Source organism: Macrotis lagotis, chromosome 3, assembly GCF_037893015.1.
Source record: "Macrotis lagotis isolate mMagLag1 chromosome 3, bilby.v1.9.chrom.fasta, whole genome shotgun sequence".
NCBI classification, from domain to species: Eukaryota; Metazoa; Chordata; class Mammalia; order Peramelemorphia; family Peramelidae; genus Macrotis; species Macrotis lagotis.
The window spans coordinates 55,537,770-55,554,112 of NC_133660.1; the positions used below are offsets into that span (position 1 = coordinate 55,537,770).

The following is a 16,343-nucleotide window of genomic DNA, read 5'->3' on the forward strand; positions in this document are numbered from 1 at the left end:
GTTTAGAACTGTGATATCCTAAGTGTAGGATTGTAGCAAACTCTTCTATGGTTGCAAATTTGCTGTAATTTATAATCTTAAGAGAATTGTGTCTTTCACAGAGAGCCTAAATTGCTTTCTATTGATCAAATAACTAGTATGTATCAAAAGGCAGGACCTTAAATTCAGGTTTTCAAAAGAAAGCAAGTTCTCTTTTCACTTCACTACAGGATCATTGAAAGTGTTGCACAAATTAGCCTAGAAATTTATTTTAAGAATACTTAAAATTCCTTAAATTAGTTACTTTAAATTGTTTTAAATGTTAAATATTGCTTTACTGGTCCTAAGCATATCAGCTAAGGTCTCTAGTTCCAATTAAAAGAATTTTATGTTGCTCAAAACTCAAATATCTCATCTGTACTAAAGGTCTTGTTTCCTTTTCCTTCTTTCTAACAGAAACTTAATGCCTATCTGTGTTTTATAGAATCTATCACAAGAGGATCTTCTAGATGAAAAATGCTTACAAGAAAAATACACAAGTCAATCTTGTGATAAAGTTTTCTGCCACCCATGGGAAAAATGTATTGACAAAAGTTGTACTTGCAAACTTCCTTACCAATGTCCAAAGACAATTTCATTGGTGTGTTCAACCACTGGAAGAAACTATAATAATTACTGTCAACTAAAGAGCCATGAATGCCTCTATCCGAAAACAAAGTTTTTAACTAATGGAACTTGCAGTGGTCAAGGTAGGAAAACTCCAGTATTCCAAAAAAAAAGGTCTGCTGGAACTTTTCTCTCTCTCTCTCTCTCTCTCTCTCTCTCTCTCTCTCTCTCTCTCTCTCTCTCTCTCTCTCTCTCTCTCTCTCTCTCTCTCCCCCCCCCCCCCCAATAAGGGAGTAGGTACCTAAACATGCTAATGATTAGGGACAATGACTAGTATGAAATGTAAATGGAAGGAAAGGGGAAATGTGCTCTTGTCAAAGTTCAGGGAAGATCAGAAGACTAAGCAAAATGTTGGTCATCATAATCCAAGGCAACAAGTCCAAAATCAGGATTAGAAAAATCTGCACAGATTAAGAGCAGCAAAGTCCTCAAAGAAGAAATACAAAGCCTCTATGAATGAATCTGACTTGGATGTTATCTCAGCAAATTGAGTCTGGACCATAGCCCTTTGGTTTCTAATAAACTTCTATTATCTTGTGTCAATTTAGAGCTTATTGTAGTATGTGATTCTGGTGTCCAAAATTGTCCAAACTGCAACAAAAATCACTTGAGCAGAGTTTCAAGCCAATAATACTTTATTAAAGGGTCCATGGTCCCCTCTAATGAAGTGAACCTCAGAATCTTCCTCACAATCTGAGATGCTTCCTTACTACAGGTCCTTAGTTTTTAAGGTTTGATATCTAGAGACATAGAAGAGGCAAAATAAAATACAGTCTTATTTATGGAAAGATTGATTTTGACTCTCCAGCAGGACCAGGAATAATGCATAAAGCATGGGCAGTCATAGGATGGGCAAGTAAGATGGGCCCTCCTCATCTAGGGCAAGAAAGGGTAGTGCAGAGTAATACATAGTATATGAAAAATAGATATAAACTTATTTTCTTCTAAACTGTTTTTCAGTATTTCCAACAGTTTTAGAGTCTACTCTCATGGGGAGGGAAGGGAAGAAGGCAGAAAAATATGAGACTCAACATCTTATAAAAAAAAATAAGTGTTGAAAATTATCTTATAATTGGAAAAAATAAATTAGATAATTCAAAAAAAACTAGAAAATCATTCCCAAAGTACTTTATCTTATTGAGCTTATCAAATAGTGATACATCATGATTATTCAGTTCTAAGTTTGTCCTTTTATTTTTTTATTTAATTTAAAAAAAATTGTAAATATATGCAGTGATAGTTTTCAAAAATCATTTTTACAAGATTTTTGAGTTTCTGTCCTCCCTTTCCCCTCCCCAAAGAAAACAATCTAATGTAGATTATATATGTATATTCATGTTAAACATAAATCCTTATTAATCATGTTGCAAAAGAAGAATCAAACCAAAACAGAAAAAAACATTAGAATGAAAAAAAAAAAGACAGTATATAATATAAGACATCTTTTAAAAATTGAAGATAATAAGCTTTGGTCTGCATTTAAACTCCATAGTTTCTTCTCAGAATATGGATGGTATTTTCCATAAAATTGTTTTTGGTTATAGTACTGCTGAAATGAACAAGTCCATCTTAGTTGATTATCACCCACAGTGTTGCTCTTAGTATACACAATGTTCTTCTGGTTCTACTCACTTCACTCAGGATCAGTTCATACAAGTCTTCCCAGGCTATTCTGAAGTCCTATCCCTCATGATTTCTTACAAAACAATAATGTTCCACCGCATTCATGTACCATTCCCCAATTGATGGGTATCTCTCAATTTCTAATTCTATGCCAATACAAAAAGTTGCAACAAATATGTTTGAACAAATGAGTTTTTTACCCTTTTTCATGATCTTTTTAGGATACAGATCTAGTAATGGTATTACTGGATCAAAGGTTATGCGGAGTTTTATTGCCCTATAGGCATAATTCCACTGTTCTCCAGAAAGGTTGGATCAGTTCACAACTCTACCAACAATGCATTAGTGCCCCCATTTTCTCACATCTCCTCCAATACTGATCACTTTCCTTTTTTGGTCACATTGGCCAATCTGACTAAAACAATTAAAACAAACAACCTCAGACCTGTTTTAATTTGTATTTCTCTAATCAATAATGATTCAGGACATTTTTTCATATGACTATAGATAGCTTTACTTTCTTCATCTGAGAATTACCTTTTTGTATTCTTCAAACATTTATCAATTGGGGAATGACTTGTAGATTTATAAATTAAGATTCAATTCTCTATATTTTAGAAATGAGTCCTTTGGGAACAGCTAGGTGGCACAGTGGATAGAGCATTGGCCTTGGTATCAGGAGTACTTAACTTCAAATCCAGCCTCAGGCACTTAATAATTACCCAGCTGTGTGACCTTGGGCAAGTCACTTAACCCTGTTGCCTTGCCAAAAAAAAGAAAGAAATGAGTTCTTTGTCAGAAATGCCAGTTGTAAAAATTTGTTTCTCAACTCATTGCATTCTTTTTAATTTTGATAGCATTGGTTTCATTTGTGCAAAAATTTTCAATTTAATCAAGATTATCCATTTTGTTTTTTATAATTTCTCTATCTTTTCTTTGGTCATAAACTGCTCCATTTTCCATAGAACTGACAAATAAACTATTCCTTGTTCTCCTAATTGACTTATGCCTAAATCCTGTACCAGTTTTGACCTCCTGGTATAGGGTGTGAAATATTGGTGTATGCCTAGTTTCTGCCAGACTATCTTCCACTTTTTCCAGCAGTTTTTAATCAGAGAGTAAACTTATACCAAAGAGTGAGACTACAGAGTTTTTGTTTTGTCCCAGAAGCTGGAATCTTTGAATTTATAAACAATAGATTACTGTATCATTCACTACTGTTTCTTTTGTACCTAATCTATTCCACTGATCCACCACTCTACTTCTTAGCCAGTACCAAATGGTTTTGATGATTAATACTTTATAATATAATTTTAGCTCTGGTATGATTAGACCACCTTCCTTTGCATTTTTCATTAATTCCCTAGATATTCTTGACTTTTTATTCCTTCATATGAATTCAGTTACTATTTTTTCTAGCTTAATAAAATAATTTTTTGAAAGTTGAATTGGTTTGGCACTGAATAAGTAATTTAATTTAGATACAATTGTTATAATTCACACAAATAAAATCAAATCTAAATAATGACTCTTCTACCCAAATTAAATTATATTTTAATTTTTAAACACAATACTTAACATTTTTCCTGGTTACTATTTTATGACATTATAGTTGAAATCCTATAATACTAGACCTTTTTCCTCTTTTTGTAAAGTTTTGACCTTTTATTCCTTCAAATTAATTTTGTTGTTCTTTTGCCAAATTTTACAAATAATTCCTTGATGACTGATATAGCACTAAAATTGTTATTTTTATTTCATTGATATAACTGAGCCATGAAGATTAATAATAATCTAGTTATTTAAGTCTTGCTTTATATTTCTACAAAGAATACTTTGAAGTTGTATTCATATAACATGTGTATCTTGGTAGGTTAAGTCCCAAATATTCCATACATATTGGTTAAGATGCAACCTTACTTTATGTGCTTTGCCTAGTTCCAACCCAAGCAAATCCTTGGTGCGCCTATTTTTAATCATATATAATGAGAAATAGCTTCTCTCCCTTCCTCCTTCAAAGTACTTATAGGTATCACCTCACAATTTTCTGGTGGCTTCCTATGTGATGACAAAAAAATATTTTTTATTGTCCATAGAGTTGAAACTAAAGGCATACAAAAGGACGATCTCTCAGTCTCTTTCCTGCATGCTTTCAAATGAAGAGAAAGAATTGCAAAAAAACTGTGGTCTTCTTGATAGGAGTGAAGTGTTGGATGACTTCTTCATCCAGCAGCCATGTAATGCATGGTGCCTCTGCACCTGTTGGGTTTCTTCTTTCCTGGTAATAGGTGAAGTATCTTAAAATGGGAGCACCCAAGCAATCAGAAGACCAAGAGAACCATGCAGCAGCTCCAAAGAATGCCAATCTGGCTGAAAAAGGGAGCAATTCCTCATCAGCATTCTCACCCCAGCAAGTAAACTTGGTGGTGACTCTATGGAGGAAATGTTTTAGCATTGCTAAATGCCTTAGTTTCTATTTTAGGTCAATTTGATCTTTCTTTGAAATATGGAAATTCAGAGTCAGAAGGACTTGTTGAAGTAAAACTTGGTAATACGACAGCATTCATATGTCAAAAAAATTGGAGCATAACTGAAGCAAATGTGGCCTGTTACTATCGTGGGTTTAAAGGGTAAGTGCTTTAAAAAAAAAAAAGCTGTGGAATTGTTATTCTTTCCCTAGTTTGAGTTTATGGCTCCATCTTGTATGCTTACTGATTTTCTAATTGTGATCACAAATCTTTTTTATCATACATAACAGTTACAAAAACCCATTGACCTTTATGTTTTACTTGCTTAAACAAAAGGATGGATTTTCTCCAAGGCTTATTTCTTCCTCTAAACCTAGGAACACATCCAAATAACTCAACCACATGATTTACAAGCTTATTAATACTTCTTCCAATTACTTCCACATTTTTCTCATTCATGTTCCCCCAGGTCGGTCAAACCATAGTCACCACCTCAACCCAGAGAGAGGTAGCCTAGGAAGAGCAGCAACCCCACTGGCTCTATTTCCAGCTCCAACAGTCATAATTTAGAGGAAACCCTTCCCCCCCACACCTTTCATGTATAATGCATTTATGGACACAAACAGGAGGTACATGTAGCAAGCAAGCTGAACCCCTGCCTCCACCTGTTACACCACCTCCTGTCCTTAGACCTCTGGGAGATAGGCCAGATCCTTGAGCCAAAGACCCTTAAGTATAGCAGCCCCATCCCCAGACCACTAGCCTTGCTTCCATCCTGCTTTCCTCCCAACTTCCATCCCAGCCATCATCCAACAGACATCATCAATGAGGGCACCTCTTGTGAAGATCTGACCTGCGAAATTCTTTCAGATGCAAAGTCCTCACCATCTCAGCAGCCATATCTATTAAAGACTAGAAAAGAAAGTTATTGCTGCCAAAAGTCCTTGGCACAGTCATATAGTTCAGCAGTCATGTCTGTTATATTCTCATATCTGTTATATTCTCTGACCTCATCCCCCATCTCCTTCTCCATGGATTGTCTGACATCATGAAGGGTTGGAGTTTTTATCCTCTGCCGTTTTGTTCCCACACCTATTTTTTGTTCCCCCCAGTTTTTGACCACAGTGACTAGTATCTACTTCCATTTAACCACTTTACATTAGATTAACTTGTACAAAGGATCTTTGCTTGAAAAATATAAAAAAGAGCAAAAATGTAAACATCACCCCAACTAGGTACCTTAGGAGTATGATGCCCCTAGGCCTCTCCAGCCCCATTCTACCTCAGTCGCTTCAAGGGAAGAGGGATGAAGCTCACAGCTAAACTCAATTTCTTTATAGCATCAGTACCCTCAAATTCAAGTCCAGAGCTCCTCAGGGCTTTCCTACTAGGCTAACTACAATGCCTGGTCTAGCTCCTGGATCCTCACTGTTTGAGCTCCTGAGTTGAAGACTCCATTCCCTGCACCTGGCACAGCCCTAATCTTGTTTCCTAGGGTCACATGACTTTCAGGCCTTCCTCCATGCTCCAAACCATAGTAAGAAGACCTTCACCCTCAGATTTATATACAGGAGAAGCCCTCTGGACACAAGGTCAACATACAGGCCAGTTCTCCTGTCTCTCAAAAGCAGCTCAACATAGTTCATGGAAAAATGCCATTTTTATGATTTAGACATGTGCCAAACTCCCCTCGAAAACATCAGAAATGAATAGGGTCTTATCCATGGAATTGAACTTGGAGGAGATGCACTGTCATCTGAGGGAGAGCTGAAACCTCCCCCTCTGGGCGATCACCTCCTCTTGAAAGCAGAGGCCATCTTCCTTTTCTATTTCTGTCTTTTGTATTTATATCTAGAGCATTCTATATAGTATTTCCTTAATAAAATTCCCTTCATTACCATCTCATGGGGATGATTTGAGGTATAAAATGCTACTCAGCCTACTTTTCTCTGTTAGGAAAATATGCTAAGGTAGAATTTATGGTTCTGCCACCTATTACCTTTGTATATTAGACAATCAGGCCACTAGGTGATGCTATAATAGAGAGTGCTGGGCTTAGAATCAGAACTGCTCATCTTTATGAGTTCATATCCACCCTCTGACATTTATAGTCACTTTATCTTCTTGGCCTCAGTTTCCTCATCTGTCAAATGAACTGGAGAAGGAAATAGTAAACCACTCCAGATTTTTGCCAAGAAAACCAAAACGGGGCCACAAAGAGTCAGATATGACTGAAACAACTGACCAACAATAATTAAACAAATCACTTAAAGTTTCCAAGCCTCTCAATTTCTTGATCTATAAAGTGAGATGGCTTTAAAGCCCCTTCTGGTTCTAAATTTCTAAAACCACAGAAGTGGACAAATCAAATAGCTAAGTGGCGCAATGAATAGAGCACTGGCCCTGGAGTCAGGAGGACCTGAGTTCAAATCCAGCCTCAGACAATAATTACCTAGCTGTGTGACTTTGGGCAAGTCGCTTAACCCCATTGCTTTGCAAAAACCAAAAGAAAAAATAATTAAGTGTTGATTTCAAACTCGCATGTAAGATTATCAAACAAATACTAAAACACCAGAAGCCAGGACCTACCAATGTAACCTATGTTTCCAGTTGTCCTTTATTTTCTTCGTTTTTCTTTTTACAATTTATTATATTTATTAATTTATTTGTGTCCCCTCAGAGGAGCTGTTAATTATGAGAAAAGATTTAATTTCCCTCATTATGTTGATGTCAAGATCACCAGTTGTTTGGAAGCAAATTGTAGAGGATTGGAAACCACTTTGGCAGAATGTGTTTTAACAAAGAGGAAGACTAATGGCAAGAATTTGGCTGGTGTGGTGTGTCATACAGAAGAAGCAGGTTGGTAGAACATTTGCTTAATATTCTCCTTATCAAATTTTATCCCTAACCCTGGCAGCTAGCTGGTTCAGTAGATGGGGTTCTGGGCCTGGAATCTCAGATATTTAGTAGTATCTGAACAAGTCACTTAACCACTGTTCATCTCAGTGGCCTCATCTTTAATGGAGATTAAAATAGGGTACCTGCCTCTTAGAGTTGTGGTGAGGGTCAAATGAGATCATATTTGCAAGTATTTCTCATAGTACCTGCAATTAATAATATAAAAATATTAGTTATTATTTTATTTCAATTCAGTCCATCACTGAATATGTAGCCCAAGCTAAGATGAAAGGCTCTGGGCACCCCTTCAACAGTCACAGATAAAAAAATAATGTGGGGGTGGCTAGGTGGCACAGTAGATAGAGCACCAGCCCTGGAGTCAGGAGTACCTGAGTTCAAATCCAGCCTCAGACACTTAATAATTACCTAGCTGTGTGGTCTTTGGCAGGCCACTTAATCCCATTTGCCTTGCAAAAATTTTAAAAAAATGTGAATTTCAGAGATTAATCAATTCATCAATAAAGATTTATATACTTTCTACTGTGGGCCTGGGACTATTCTGCTATTCTGGTCATGTGTGTGTGCAAAAACAGTCAAACATAAATCAATCTGCTAATCAACCAACAATTACTATTCACTACTAAGTGCAAAGGATAGAAATAAAGGCAAAAAACTTTAAGGAGTTCCTATGATAATGGAGAAAATGTTATTGTTGATTCATTCAGTTGTGTCCAACTCTTCTTGAGTCCATTTGGGATTTTCTTGACAAGATATTTGGCAAAGATTGGTTTGCTATTTCCTTCTCCAACTCATTTTGCAGAGGAGGCAAACAGGATTAGGTGATTTTAAGGTCACATAACTAATACGTTTTTGAGGCCAGGTTTGAATTCAGGAAGATGAGTCTTCCTGGCTTCAGGCCTGGCACTCTATCCACTTCAATACCTAACAGACCTAGAGGGAAGACACTAAGATTAAGGAAAACTGGGAAAGTTTTTCTTGTTGATGAGACTTTAGCAGAGACTTAAAGGGAGCCAGGGAAGACAGAAAGTAGAGATAATAAGAAAGAGGCCCAAGAATGGAAGACAAACAGGGGAAATGTTTAGAAGGCAGGAGATGTATTTTGTGTGAGGAATAGCAAGGAGGCCAGAGATGTGGAAGAAAATGAAGTATAAAACAGGAGTAAGAAGGATTTGGATTATGAAAAATAAAACAAAGGATTTTATATTTGATGGAGGGAGTCGCTAGAGTTTATTGACCAGGAGAAGGACATGGTCAGACTTATGTTTTAGGAAAATCAGTTTAATAGCTAAGTGGAGGAAGACTTAGAGTGGGAAGAGACTTGACCTAAGTAAGCCAACCAGAAGGCTATTGGAAAAGTCAAGGCATGACAAGATAAAATAACATCTAAAACCCTTGGTAAACCTACATAGATTTTTTTTTTATTTCTTCTGCAAACCTGTAAACTTGTGTAAACCTATGCTATTACAGAAGAAAGACAACATGTATGCATATATATATAAAATAAAAATACATGTAAAAATACATGTAAGGTAATTTTTTTTTGTCAGAGGAGGGTACTAGAGGATAAGAGCTCCACATGTGTAGTGATAGTTGAGTTAAATTTTGAAGGAAACTAGGGTAACAAATGTTTTTTAAATGTTTCCAAAGCTTCTTTCTTCCCCCAAATCTTCACTTACCATGGAAATACCAAATTCAGTTTTTTTTGCTGGAGAGATAGATTTAAATCTTTAAATGACCATATGTTATTAGCCCAGGTGGACTATTGTAATGACCAACTGCTTCTTTTCATCCTATATCCATGAGATTTAAAGTATCTAATAGACAGTAGCTCAATAACTGTGCTACTGTAAATTAATGTGGTATATTTCTTGGTTGATCTTTGTGGTTAAACTGATATAGCACTGCCTTCTTACTGTGCTGAGGACCTAGCCCTGGCAGCTCCTGAGTGAGGCTAAATTGAGAGACAGCAAAGACTTCTGGGGCAGAGCCAAGATGGCAGCATGAAGCTGACATGGTCCTGGAGCCTTTCCCTACCAAGGATAAATGAAGCCTCTACTGTGACATTCACACTACAGATCCCACCAAGAAGAGAAGATTCAAAGAAGTTTTCAACTTTAGAGATCTTATAATTTCCTATACATTTCATATTTGTCCACACTTTGAATTTTTTTTTTTAGTTTTTTGCAAGGCAAATGGGGTTAAGTGGCTTGCCCAAGGCCACACATCTAGGTAATTATTAAGTGTCTGAGACCGGATTTGGACCCAGGTACTCCTGACTCCAGGGCCAGTGCTTTATCCACTGCACCACCCAGCCACCCCAGTTTTCAACTTTAGACAACATGGAGGATCTTCTGTAAAGGTCTGTCTCTTTGGAGGAAAAGAAATAAAGTCCAGGAGACAGGACAACATGGAAAGCCAGCTTTTAGCCACAGTGTAATCCAAGTCCCGACAGCTTAATAATAACAGAGGTCCCGGCAGCCAGATAGCAAGTCAGCAGAAAGTATCACAAAGTCTGAACCCTGAAAAAACCAGGGTAAAAGACAGGACTACGTTAGGTTGGGAACAACCCTCTGTTAAGTCAGAACCTAGACATAACAGAGGAAAAAAATAAAAAACCTGCAAAGACAAGGTCTGGACTGCATAGGTAACATCTTAGACAACCAGAAGCCAGGGATCAGATCCCCAGCCTCAGCAAAATAAAAGTCTGGATCTATACTCCATATACCCCAGGAGCAGAATTAAAACAGCAAAAATGAACAAAAAAGCTAAAAGTGCTTCCTATAGAAAACTATTTTAGGTGGGTGAAGGAAAGCCTTGCTGGAGAGGTGACTTGCCTACCAAGGAAGAAAGGTAAATTCCAACTCTGTCGAATCTTGTGATTTCCTCTGGTCTGAAAAATCACTGGACATAACCTTTTTTGGGAAACTGAATTTGGAATAGGAATTCTTCTGATACCAGAAAGAAGAGGAACTTCCAAACTTGCTCTTTTTGAGTAGTTAAAAGAGTCTCATAGTTCTGAAGAAGTCATCTAAGGCAGCTCATATTTGGACAAGAATTTCTCCAACATTTCAAAGAAGTTCCTAGAGTTGAAGACCATCTCTGGACTTTTGAGATTCAAAGAAGACCAACTATCTCCTGTATAACTGCTCTAACAATCCCTAAAGGCTTCTCTTTTCATTGAAATCCAATGAGAAATTGCATTTCAGTGACTTCTGTCTGAGAACTGACCCTTTTCTCCTCCCCCCCACAAATCATCCAGGTAATTTTTTTTTCCATTATAAAAACCCATCGGAAGAATACTATGGTGATAGGTACTCACAGATATACCAAGACAATCCAGGTTCAGGAACTCTGAGACCTGGAAGAAGGACAATAGTATTTAACTTACAAACCTCAAAGATCCAAACAGTTCCAATAATCACAGAATGTGGAAGTCAGTGCAAGAACCCAAGGGATTAAAGGCAAGACCCTTCTTGGCTAGTCAAGCCACCCAGAAGCAATATGTTAGGGGACATAATAGGACCCTAACACAAAACCTCAATTCAGAAATTAAATCTGGAGAAATAGATACATCAAAGATGAAAAACAACAACCAGTATCAAACCTAAAAATAACCCAGAAGAAGGAAGCAATTCCACAGTAAAGGAAGAAATGGATTTTCCTCAAGGACTTCGGGCATTCCTAGAAGAAATGAAGCAAGACATAAAGAATGAAATAAAAGATCTAGAAGAAAGAATTGGAAGTACAATAAACAACTTAAAAGAGAAAGTGGTAGACATCAATGAAGAAATTGAGTCAATGAAAAGAAGAATAGATCAAATAGAATTCAATGACTCCAGGAGACAGCAAGAAATGGTAGAACAATGTGAGAAGATTGAAAAACTTGAAGAAGAAAATGTGAAATATCTGGTATCTAAAACCACTGACTTGGAGAATTGGTCACAAAGAGATAATATAAAAATAATTGGTCTCCCTGAAAATATTGATGTAATCAAAAGCTTGGATACTATATTTCAAGAAATCATAAGTGAGAACTGCCCATGTTTGTTAGGACCAGAAGGTAGAATAGATATAGAAAGAATTCATAGGTCACCTCCTCTAATAAATCCCCATATAAAGACACCTAGGAATGTAATAGCAAAACTTATGGATCCCCTTGTCAAAGAGAAAATATTACAAGAATCCAAAAGCAAGCAGTTCAGATATCAAGGAGTGACAGTCAGGATCACGTAAGACTTTGCAGCTTCCACTATAAATGAGAGGAAATCTTGGAATAAAATATTTAGAAAGGCAAAAGACATGGGCTTAAAGCCAAGAAAACTATTTTACAGGCAAAAATGACAGCTATGCCATGTCTGAAGAAGAAAGCAGTGAAAAACCACTCACAGGGGAAGTATCAAAATAGTACAAATTGGACTCAAATACAAAAGTTCATTGAAGAGCTTAAAAAAGAATTTAAAAACCAAAGATGAAAGGAAGAAGAAAAATGGGAAAAAGAAATGAAAGTCATGCAGGAAAAATGACCAAAGAAATCAACTCCATTAAAGTAAAAATAACCAAATGGAAAAGGAAACACAGGGCTAATTGAAGAAAATAAAATCCTAAAAATCAGAATTGAACAATTAGAAACAAATGAATTTACAAGACTATAAGATTGAAAAAAACTGAAGAAAATGTAAAGTACCTTAGGGAAAATGAATGACCTGGAAAACAGATCTCAGAGAGACAATCTAAAAATCATCGGATTATCAGAAAGCCTGGACCAACAAAAGAACTTGGAAAACATCATGCAGGAAATTATAAGGGAAAACTGCCCAAATCTACTAGAACAAGATAACAATATAAGCACTGAAAGAATCTACAGAACCCCTCCAGAAAGAGACCCCAGGATAAAAACTCCAAGGGCTGTAATAGCCAAATTCTAGAACCCTCAAATAAAGGAGAGAATATTGCAAGCAACAAAAAGAAAAGAATTCAAATACAAAGGGAACACAATCAGACTAACTAACACAGGACCTATCAGACTCAACATTGAAGGATTGGAAGAATTGGAATAACATATTTCAGAGAGCTAAGGACCCAGGATTCCAACCCAGAATGTACTATCCTGCAAAATTCAGCATATACTGTCAGAGAAAAAGATGGATGTTCAATAAAATACAGGACTTCCAGAATTTCCTGGCACAAAGACCAGAACTAAACAGAAAATTCAATTGCCAGATACATGATTGTAGAGTTTCATACAAAAGGTAAATGAAAAAGGGACTGAAAAAACAAAATTGTTTTCAACAAATGTTGGTCAACTATCAAATTGTGTACAACCCTCAAAGGGAAGATATAACACTCATAATTCTTTAGAACTTTTGCTTCCCTAAGGATAATTAGAGGATAGAATATAATTGAAGAGAATGAACCTAAAGGATATGGGTATAATTGGGTCCTGTCTCTCAGTTGAAGAGATCCAAGATGACATCACTATGTTTGAGACAAAAAGCCCTGGAAAAAAGCAGGAATGTTAACTTTAAGTGTCTCTTTAAACTTTGACTCACTTTGATCACAAGGTCCTAAACACCTTGTCTAATGAGGGCATCATAAACTGGGAGGACCTGAGACAGTGTCTCTGTTACTTGAAATCATTCTCAGGTGAGACCACCACAACCTCCCTGTACTTAGAGATCTTCAAGATTCTCTGAGTTAATTAGGTCAAGATTTGAATTAACCAAGTGCTTCACTTATAACAAGGGATTAAGTACCCTGGGGAGTAGGTAAAGAGACAAAAGACCTTGTTTCCATTTAACAAGGTGTTAAGTACCTTGGGTAAGGAGGGCTGAGGTAAAGTGTGGAAGAAAGTGGGGGTGGGGGTGGGGGAGGGCACAAACAGTTCAAGAAATGATATGGCTTTGGATGACACTTTGGTTCCTGAGTAGGATTGTGTGTAATTGAAAGATATTTAAAAAGGGGTATAAGGTAAAAAAAAATGATTATAATTATAATTTGATGCAATTTGAGTCACTGCTATTTATCAAGCAATCAAATAAATAATCTGTCATGATACCTTGATACCAATAGGAGCTTATCAAGCAATCAAATAATCCAATTGTGATTGATGATATCTAATTAATAATAATAGAGCAGTAAATAACACCAAAGGAAGAGGCATAAAGATTTATAATTTTAGAGGGAAAGAAAGGAGACTGTGAATGCTGAGTAAATTCTATTCAATAGATTTAGCCCAATGAGGGAATAAAATATATTCCCACCTGGGTTTAAAAATCTAACTTAATCTACAGGGAAGGGGAGGACTGGGAAAGGAAAAGATAGGGGAAGAAGGGACTGGTAAAAGGGAAGGGAAGGAAAAACGAAAATAAGCTGAAAGTTAAATTTTTAAAAGAAAAGTCAAAGGGGAAAGGAACTAATATTTTGGTGAGGAGGAATAAAAGAAAAGGAAAGATAAAAAAGAGCATGGAGGGAAATTCATTACTAGTAATCTTAACTATAAATGTGAATGGAATGAATTGTCTCATAAAACAGAAGTAGGGGCGGCTAGGTGGCACAGTGGATAAAGCACTGGCCCTGAAGTCAGGAGAACATAGGTTCAAATCCGGTCTCAGACACTTAATAATTACCTAGCTGTGTGGCCTTGGGCAAGCCACTTAACCCCATTGCCTTGAAAAAAATAAATAAATAACCTAAAAAAAATAAAAAAATAAAACAGAAGTGGATAACAGAATGGATTAGAAACCAGAATCCTACAATATGTTGTTTCCAAAAACCACATTTGAAGCAGAGAGACACACAGGGTAAAGGTAAAAGATTGGAGCAAAATATATTATGCCTCAGTGGAAGTGATAAAATCTGGGGTAGCAATCCTAATCTCAGAAAAGTAAAAGCAAAAATCAATCTCATTAAACAGAATAAGGAAGGAAATTACATCTTCTTTAAAGGCACCATTGGAAATGAAGCTATATCATCACTAAACATGTATTTACCTAGTGATATAGCATCCAGATTCCTAGAGGAAAAGTTGAGTGAATTACAAGGAGAAATAGACAGCAAAACTTTGCTAATGGAAGACCTCAATTTCCCTCTCTCAGAACTAGATAAATCTAACAACAAAATAAACAAGGAGGAAGTTAAGAAGGTGAATGAAATCTTAGAAAACTTAGATATGATAGATCTCTAGAGAAAACTTAATGGGGATAGAAAAGATATACCTTTTTCTCTGCAATAAGTGGCACCTATACCAAAATTGACCATGAACTAGGGCTTAAAATCAAATGCAGGAAGGCATAAATAATAAATATGCTCTTCTCAGGCTATGATGCAATAAAAATTACATGTAATAAAGGGTCAGGGAAAGTAAAAGAAGAATTAATCGGAAATGTAATAAAGGGTCAGGGAAAGATAAATGAAGAACTAAATGAAAATTAAATAATTTTATCTTAAATAATGGGTGGATCAAACAGCAAATAATAGAAATAATAATTATATCCAAGAAAATGAGAATAATGAGACATCATATCAAAATTTATGGGATGCAGTCAAGGCAATTTTGAGGGGAAACTTTATATCTCTAAATACCTATATGAATAAAATAGAGAAAGAGTAGATCAATGAATTGGTTATGTAACTAAAAAGGCTAGAAAAAGAACAAATCTCTTTGCAGATGATATGATGGTATAATTAGAGAACCCAAGAAAATCATCTAATAAACTCCTTGAAACAATGAACAAATTCAGCAAAGTAGCAGGATATAAAATAAACCCACATAAATCATCAAGCATTTTTTTATATATGAACATTAGTGCCCAAGAACAAGAAGTAGAAAGAGAAATTCCATTTAAAATAATTGTAGACAACACTAAATACTTAGGAATCTATCTCCCAAGACAAACCCAGAAACTATATGAACACAATTACAAAGTTCTCCTCACCCAAATAAAGTCAGATCTAAATAACTGGAAAAATGTCATGCTCATGGATAGGTCAAGCTAGTATAATAAAAATGACAATTCTACCCAAATTAAATTACTTATTAAGTAGTATACCAATCAAACTACCAAATAACTACTTTACCAAGCTAGAAAAACTAGTAATAAAATTCATCTGGAGCAACAAAAGGGCAAGAATAGCAAGGGAACTGATGAAAAAAAGGTAAAGGAAGTTGGTCTAGCTCTACCAGATCTAAAATTATACTACAAAGTAGCAGTCATCAAAACTGCCTAGTACTGGTTAAGAAATAGAGTACTGGGGCAGCTAGGTGGTGCAGTGGATAAAGCACCAGCCCTAGAGTCAGGAGTACCTGGGTTCAAATCCAACCTCAGACACTTAATAATTACCTAGCCATGTGGCCTTGGGCAAGCCACTTAACCCCATTGCCTTGAAAAATCTAAAAAGAAAAGAAAAGAAATTGAGTAATGGATCAATGGGTCAGGATAGGTTCAAAAGAAACTGGAGTAAATAACTACAGCTATCTACTGTTTGACAAACCCAAAGACATCAAACTCTGGGATAAGAACTCATTATTTGAAAAAATTGTTGGTAAGACTAGAAAATAATATGGCAAAAACTAGGCATAGATCCACATCTCACACCCTATACCAAATTAAGGTCAAACTGAATATAGGATTTAGAACAAAGAGTGATACCATAGATAAATTAATAGACCAAAAAATACTCTATCTGATC

At 36.0% G+C, this 16,343-nt stretch overlaps 1 protein-coding gene across 3 annotated transcripts in view; it reads left to right on the top strand.

Moving 5' to 3' along the window:
• Positions 1-16,343, top strand: part of CFI (complement factor I) — a 40,671-nt gene that overhangs the window by 2,283 nt on the left and 22,045 nt on the right. For all 3 annotated transcript variants that reach the window (XM_074228714.1, XM_074228716.1, XM_074228715.1), the window contains exons 2-4: positions 464-728; positions 4,751-4,898; positions 7,417-7,595. In XM_074228714.1, coding sequence (XP_074084815.1) covers positions 464-728; positions 4,751-4,898; positions 7,417-7,595 — 592 coding nt within the window. The remainder of the gene's footprint in view (positions 1-463; positions 729-4,750; positions 4,899-7,416; positions 7,596-16,343) is intronic.